Below are 7,939 nucleotides of genomic sequence, written 5' to 3' on the forward strand. Positions count from 1 at the left end.
CCTCTCGTGTGATTATTCGTCACAACGGTAGTTGATGACCTCCGGGGTGATCAGTCCCGGGTCAGGTGTCGTCGTTAGTCATGACGGGATGGTTTATCTGAAAAACGGAGATAGAATAGGGTGGAGAATTTGCACAAGTATATCTTATTCGGTAACCACATAAAGGACTCGAAAGTTACTTTAAATGACAAATTTACTACTTAGCTAGATTAGCCGGCATATCGCTCTGTCCTCTAGGAGTAGAATCTTTTAAGGTTGTCCGCGTTCCATGTCCTCGGGACCTCCTTGCCATCGAGCCTTTCTAGCTTGAATGCTCCTTTTCCCATCACTTTCTTGATTCTATATGGGCCTTCCCAGTTGGCCGCTAGCTTGCCCTCTCCGGGGGTCGGTGGGCCGATATCATTCCGCCTTAGGACGAGGTCGTCAGGCTCAAATTCCCTCTTGAGCACTTTGGTGTTGTATCGCAGAGCTATTCTTTGTTTAAGCGCCGTTTCCGTCAAATGGGCCATTTCCCGGGCTTCGTCTATCAGGTCCTTTTCTACAGTTTCCTCTACTCCTTTCAAAAGCAATCGCGGACTCGGTTCACCGATCTCTACGGGTATTATCGCATCCACCCCGTATGTTAAACGGAAAGGAGTTTCCTTGGTGGAGGACTGCTCGGTTGTTCGGTAAGACCAGAGGACCGACGCTAGCTCGTCGGCCCAAGCGCCCTTCTTATTGTCCAGCCTCTTTTTCAACCCTGAAAGGACAACCTTGTTGGCGGACTCCACTTGTCCGTTCGTCTGAGGGTGTTCTACCGAAGAGAACCTTTGCCTTATACCCAGGCCGCTGAGAAATTCTGTGAACTTCTTGTCAGTAAACTGCGTGCCATTGTCCGAGATGACGACTTCCGGTATCCCGAATCGTGTTATTACCTGCCTCCACATGAATTTTCTGCAATTGGCCGAGGATATGCTAGCCAGTGGTTCGGCTTCTATCCATTTGGTATAGTAATCAATTGCTACTATGAGATATTTGACCTGCCCAGGGCCGACTGGGAAGGGCCCTAAGAGGTCGACTCCCCACTGAGCGAATGGCCGGGAGGTCGTTAGCAAGCTTAACTCGGAGGCCGGTGCCTTGGCAAAATTGGCGTTCTGTTGGCACTTTATACATTTTTTGACAAACTCTTTGGAATCCGCCATCATCGACGGCCAGTAGTACCCAACTCGGATTAACTTCCTTGCTAGGGCTTTGCCTCCGATGTGGTGCCCACAGCAGCCCTCATGGACTTCCTTGAGGACATAGTCCGTCTGGTCGGGGTGTAGGCACTTCAGTAGGGGTTGGCTAAGCCCTTTTCTGAACAGCTGTCCTTGGATGACGGCGTATTTTGCCGCTTCTCTTCTTAATTTCGCCGCATCCTTTTCATCATCAGGGACTTGGCCGTGTTCTAGGAAGTTGGTGATGGGGTCTAGCCATGAGGGACTTGGGGTTGTTATGTGTAGTGCAACTGCTGGTTCCCTTGTCATGCCTTGGATGAGAGACCGGTTCCCCTCCCCTGGCTTTGTGCTGGCCAATTTTGATAGGAGGTCTGCCCGTGTGTTCCTTTCTCTGGGTACATGCTGGACCGTGACCTCTTCGAACTTTTGGCTCAAGTTTTTAACCTTTTCCAAGTACTTCTGTAACAAGGGGTCCTTGGCTTGGTAGCTGCCGTTTACTTGGGAGGTGACGACTTGGGAATCGCTGCATACTTCCAGTCTTCTTGCGCCGACTTCCGCCGCTAGGGTCAAGCCTCCTATGAGGGCTTCGTATTCTGCTTGGTTGTTTGAGATGGGAAATTCGAATCTAACCGACTGTTCGTATATAACCCCAATCGGGCTTTCTAGGATGATCCCGGCACCTCCGAAGGTCTGGTTGGAGGCTCCGTCTACATGGAGCTTCCACCGTGTACCCATGTCTTCGCCTGGATCTCCCGTTACTTCAACCAAGAAATCCGCCATGGCCTGGGCCTTGATGGCTTGCCGGGGCTCGTACCGTATGTCATATTGAGAGAGTTCGATGGACCAAGTCATCATTCTTCCCGCTAGGTCGGGTTTCTGTAGAACTTGCCGGATCCCCTGGTCCGTTCTGACGACCACTTGGTGACTTTGGAAGTATTGTTTTAACCTTCTCGAGGAAGTTAGGAGTGCCAAGGCTAGCTTTTCCAATTTGCTATATCTTAATTCTGCTCCTTGTAGGGCCCTGCTTATGAAGTAGACTGGTTGTTGGGCTTTCCCGTCCTCCCGTATCAGTACTGCAGCCAGGGCTTCGCTCGTTATAGCGAGGTATAGGTATAGTGGTTCCCCGTCCCTTGGCTTCCCGAGAACGGGAGGTGCCGCCAGGATTTCCTTGAAGTGTTGAAAGGCTTCTTCGCACGCGGGTGTCCACTCAAAGGCCATCCCTTTCTTCATGAGGTTAAAAAATGGCAGGGCCTTTGTCGCCGAGGCTCCGAGAAACCGGGAAAGTGATGTCAATCGCCCTGCCAACCTCTGGACGTCCTTGAGACAATCCGGGCTCTTCATCTGAAGTATTGCCTGGCATTTCTCCGGGTTAGCTTCTACCCCTCTCTGAGTTATCATAAATCCCAGGAACTTACCGGCTTCCATGGCGAAGGCGCACTTGAGGGGGTTCAGCCTTATACCGTGTTGACGGAGGGACGCAAATACTCTTGCCAGGTCGCTTAGGAGGTCGTCAGGTCGTGTTGTTTTTGCCAGGATGTCGTCCACGTAGACTTCAACCGTTTTTCCTATGAGGTCGTGGAATATCCTGTTCATCAGCCTTTGATATGTCGCCCCCGCATTTTTCAAGCCGAATGGCATTACCTTATAGCAGAAAGTTCTTCCTGGCGTTATGAACGCCGTTTTGTCTTCGTCTGGTCGGTGCATCGGTATCTGATTGTAACCTGAGTAGGCGTCCATGAAACTCAGATACCGGTATCCCGCCGCGGCGTCGACAAGTGCGTCTATGTTCGGGAGGGGGAAGCAATCTTTGGGGCATGCTTTGTTAAGGTCAGAGTAGTCCACGCACATTCTCCACCTGCCATTGTGTTTTTTCACCAGTACCACATTCGAGAGCCACGTCGAGTAGTCTACTTCCCGTATGAAGCCTGCTTCTAGGAGGCCGGCCGTCTGCTTGGCTACCTCCTCTGCTCTTTCCGCCGACATTTTTCTCCTCCGTTGAGCCACTGGGCGTGCTTCCGGCTTGACGGCTAGATGGTGTGAGATGATTTTTGGATCTATGCCCGGCATGTCGGCTGGCGTCCAGGCGAACAAGTCCCTGTTGGCCCTTATCATTTCAATCAAAGGCTCCTTCAGCTCATGTGGGAGGTTCTTGTTGACGAATGTGAATTTTTCCCCTTCGTCACCGATCTTAAACTTCTCCAGGTCCCCTTCCGGTTCCGGCCTGGGCTTGTCCTCTACTCTGGCATCAAGGTCAGCTAGGAATACGCCGGATGCTTCCTTGGACTTCTTTCTAAGGGAAAGGCTGGCGTTGTCACAAGCGACCGCCGTCTCGAGGTCTCCTCTTATGGTCCCTATGGATCCTTCATCGGTAACGAACTTCATAATTAGCAGCTTGGTGTTGATTATGGCTTCAAGATCATTGATTGTTTTTCTTCCCAAGATGATGTTGTAGGCTGTGGAGTCTCGGAGGATTACGAACTCGGCCATCGCCGATCTTCGGCCTTGCATCTGTCCCACCGAGATTGGTAGGGAAATGACTCCGTCCGGTTTGATAAAGTGGTCGCCTAACCCGATAACCCCGTGCTGGTGAGTCGTCAGGTTGGCATCCTTTAGCCCTAGTGCATCGAATACGTTGCGGAACATGATGTTCGAATCAGCTCCTGTGTCGACAAGGATCCGTTTGACGAGGCCGGTTCCCACTCTGGCCGTTATGACCATGGGGGGGTTTTCAGGGGCGTCGCTGAACCATTGGTCTTCCGGGCCGAAAGAAATGGACGGAGGTTTTTTGGAGCTTTGCACTGGCGAGGATGAGATCGCCAGAATCTTGGCGTCTTTCTTGTGTGCCGACCGAGATTTTGGTGCAGCGTTTTTTGCCGTTACCACGTTTATCACAGTGAGGCCATGGTCTCTGTCTTCGGGTTCCTGTCGTCGCTTGGCCGAGCGTGTCTTGCCTTCCTCGTCCTGATCGCGATAACGCCTTCTCGGCTCCCTGATGAGATGGGAGAACGCTGCTAGCTTTCCTTCCCTTATCGCCTGTTCTAGTGCATCCTTCAGGTCGAAACAGTCTTGTGTTTGATGGCCGTATCCCTTATGGTAATCGCAATAAAGGTTCTTGTTCCCTCCCGTACGGTCCTTAAGTGGTCGAGGCTTCGGAAGAATTCCTTTCTCAGCTATTTGTTGATAAACTTCCATGATGGGGAGGGTGAGTGGAGTGTAGTTAGTAAACTTTCCGACTCGAGGGAACGACCTAGGTGCTTTGTTTGATGCCTCCTCCCTGACCTTTTCTCTTGCTCTCTCACCGTCGCCACCGGACTGCCGAGCCTGCCCGTAACCGGACTGCCGTTTATTGGCAGCCACGACTCGGCTGACTTCCTCGTCGTTTATGTACTCCTTGGCCACCGTCTGGATTTCGTGCATTGTCCAAACCGGCTTCGTGGTGAGGTGTTTTCGGAAGTTCTCGTTGAGGAGGCCGTTTGTCAGGCAGAGACTGGCCACCGAGTCGGTTAAGCCGTCGATTTCCAAGCATTCATCGTTGAACCGATCTAGGTACCTCCTGGTCGGTTCTCCTTGTCTCTGGGTTACCCCTAGAAGGTTGATAGGATGTTTGGCCTTTGCTATTCGCGTTGTAAATTGGGCCAGGAATGCACGGCTGTTGTCTGAGAAGTTGTAGATGGAACCTTGAGGGAGGCCGTTAAACCATCTGATCGCTGGTCCTGCTAGTGTTACCGGGAAAGCGCGGCACCTTACCTCGTCTCCTACTCCTTCTAGATTCATCCTGGCCTCAAAGGCCGTGAGGTGTTCTAGAGGATCTTGAGTTCCGTCGTACCTCATGTCCGTTGGCTTGTCGAAGTGTTTCGGCAGCCGGACCTCGAGGATAGATCGGTGGAACGGGGTGACGCCCATTATGACAGGTTGTCGTGTTCTTCCGTCTTCGCGACTTCTTGTCGCTCGATGGGTCGGTCTGCCGCGGGAGTAGATGATCGTGTCATTCCGTCTCCTCCTTACGGGTGACTCCTCTCGCGAGCTCTCCGCTTCCGTCCTCTGGCGGCTTCGGTGGGAGTCTTCCTCCTCGCTCCCGGGAGACGGGGTGTAGCTCGGATCGGTAGACCGTCCTTCCCGTTCCCGGTCGGCAAGCTGTCGTTCTAGGTTCTGAACTCTGTGGCGTAGCTCTTGCATTATTATGGCGCTATCTCCGCCCGTTCCTCCGAATGGTCGTGTCCTCGTGTGTCGATGGGGGGACCTCCGCCGCCCCCCTTGCGAAGCGACGGAGGCTGCCCCCTCCGCTCCGGTTGCCCGAGCGTGGTCGTCGGGACCCAGTACGACTTCCATTTAGGCGAGTCCCCACAGACGGCGCCAATGTTCAGTAGTCGGGTTCCGAACAGGTCGGGTGGTTAGATGTAGGGGAAGGACGCCTTCACTTGGGTCGCACTGCTCGCGAGTTGTCGAGTAGCCGGGCACGGGAGCACTTGGTCGTGAGTAGATGTTGGGGGGGGTGCCACCTGCAAAGACACTCCAACGCTCAAGTCAGCAATGTGCAGGCGAGCAGAATGATAGGGGAGAGAATGTGACGTACCTCGGGGGAAGAGCCAATCTTCCCCTTATATACATGTCAGTGGTGGGCCCCACGGGAGGACAGGCCCATATTCCCAAGGACGTTGCTCTGCAGCCGTGTGTGGGTCGTACAGGACGCGTGTCCGGGTCGGGTGGAGGGCACGTGTCCGGATCGGGTATTGCACGGGTCGGATCAACCCGTGCAGGTTTTGGGCCAGGCCGTAACATTTTTAAATATTAATAGTCAAAAAATAATAAATTCTGATCATATCAAATTACAATTGTAGTTGCGAACCAAAATTTAAAATACTGAGGACATAATCACCGCGGAAATATGTGAAATACTTACAATAAGCATAATCTTGATAATATTGTGATGATTGATCACATTACCGTTATCTACAGCTACTTAAAATCCTGGGCCACTTTGAATTGAGTTGGTTTAGGTATGGAAGAAGATGCATCTCACGTGCTACATTCAACCTTAAAATAAGAAGCTAAGAACAACGCGTGCAACATTACTTGTTGCACAGTCAAAGAATGGTGAGGCAACAAATAGACTAATAGTCTAACATATAGTAACATTGATGAGTGTATAAGTAGTTAACTACTCACTGATAAAGTGTTAATAATCATTTTGCAAAAACCAAATTGATAGATCAGAGACCGAGGAAGGAACCGTCGTTATCATATATACAGTGAAATTTAGTATGTTTATCTTAAGGTGACTATTGTCATTATATAAATATAGTTTAAACTAAAGTCATATTTTTCATATTTTTATAATATCATAATTATCGTAATAATTATAATATAAACATACTAAAATGCATATATATAATCTACATTCTACTATATGTTTATAGTTATGGTGATTATAATATTTATACAAATACTATTAAAATTAAAATAATAATTTTTTATTATTTAATAATATTTTTTAATTATAATAAAATAATAATTTAAAAATATTATTAAATAATAAAAAATATTATTTTAATAATATTATTTAACATACTATAACTATCATCGTTTAAGATAGTCACCGTAGTATATAATATATATTAGATTTTTAAACTCAAATTATAAGAGATAAAAATAGTTCTTTGGAATTTTTTGAAACAGATAATAACTTTGGCCGGAAATATACCTTGTTTCTTTTGTGATCGACATATTGTTGAGATTATGGGAGATTCATAATAATGTGTGTCATTCTGATTTCTGACACATATTCAAGTCGATCAATTAATTCACAAAAAGACTACAGTAATTAGTTTTAAATAAAAAAGATCTTAGGTACAATTATTTTATGTAAAATTAACAAATAAAAATATTAAATAATAATTTAATTAAACATATCAAATTATTAAATGATTATCAACTATTTTTTTTATAAAAATAATTACACAAAAAATTTTACTTTTAAATATTAACATCTATCCATTTTGATTAATGCATAAAAGCAAGTCATACATTTAAGATTTATTATACTGTACCTCAATATATTGTAGGTCTATGTATAAACTAGTATAATTGGAAATATAAATTCCGATAAATACGACCTTTTTTTCCGAAAATACTTTTTTAGAAATAGTGTGTATAAGCGTAGCATATGAACTAATTTGTGAAAGGATATCAACGTGCATGTATAATTGAATTAAGAAAGTCCTGTGTATATTCTCAATAGAAAAAAAAAAAAAGAAATTGTTCATTTCTGTATATAATAGTTGCTATAGTGATTTTTATAACAAAATTTAATCGAAAATATTTTAAAAACATTTTATTTTTATTAGAAAATAAAATAAAACATAATAAAATATTTAAAATAAAAATAAAATATTTCAAATATTAGAAACAAAATTAAAATTGAACTCAAATATTAAAAATTAAAATAGTATTTTACTCTTAAAAAATAGAACTTAATTATTAAAAAGTCTTGGTCTAAGATTGCACAATCGCTGTACTTTATATGGAGCAGATTAAGGTTAAGAAATGTATGTTTTAAAATTTTGATATAATTTTATCTTTTTAATTTATTCATATTTTAAAAATTATTTTATCATGTTAAAATAACTATTTTTCAATTTATTATATATAATAATATTATAATAAAATAATATAACTCCAATAATTTTTTATTATATTAACAAAAAATTAAAAAAATATTTATAAAAGGAGGAAGTAATTATATA

The 7,939-nt window shown here is 45.2% G+C and overlaps 2 protein-coding genes across 2 annotated transcripts; both read right to left on the reverse strand.

The window, feature by feature from the left end:
- Nucleotides 1-233: 233 nt before the first annotated feature.
- LOC130963008 (uncharacterized) lies at nt 234-1,976 on the reverse strand. Its single transcript, XM_057889160.1, has 2 exons — nt 1,020-1,976; nt 234-914 (listed from the first exon to the last, which is right to left on the reverse strand). The coding sequence occupies exons 1-2, from the start codon at nt 1,974-1,976 to the stop codon at nt 234-236; spliced, it is 1,638 nt and encodes a 545-aa protein (XP_057745143.1).
- Nucleotides 1,977-2,938: 962 nt separating this feature from the next.
- LOC130963009 (uncharacterized) lies at nt 2,939-5,525 on the reverse strand. The gene is made up of 2 exons (XM_057889161.1): nt 3,078-5,525; nt 2,939-2,977 (listed from the first exon to the last, which is right to left on the reverse strand). Exons 1-2 carry the CDS (start codon nt 5,523-5,525, stop codon nt 2,939-2,941), a joined length of 2,487 nt encoding a protein of 828 aa, XP_057745144.1.
- Between the last annotated feature and the right edge of the window lie 2,414 nt (nt 5,526-7,939).

The sequence above is a fragment of the Arachis stenosperma genome, chromosome 2, assembly GCF_014773155.1.
Source record: "Arachis stenosperma cultivar V10309 chromosome 2, arast.V10309.gnm1.PFL2, whole genome shotgun sequence".
NCBI lineage: Eukaryota > Viridiplantae > Streptophyta > Magnoliopsida > Fabales > Fabaceae > Arachis > Arachis stenosperma.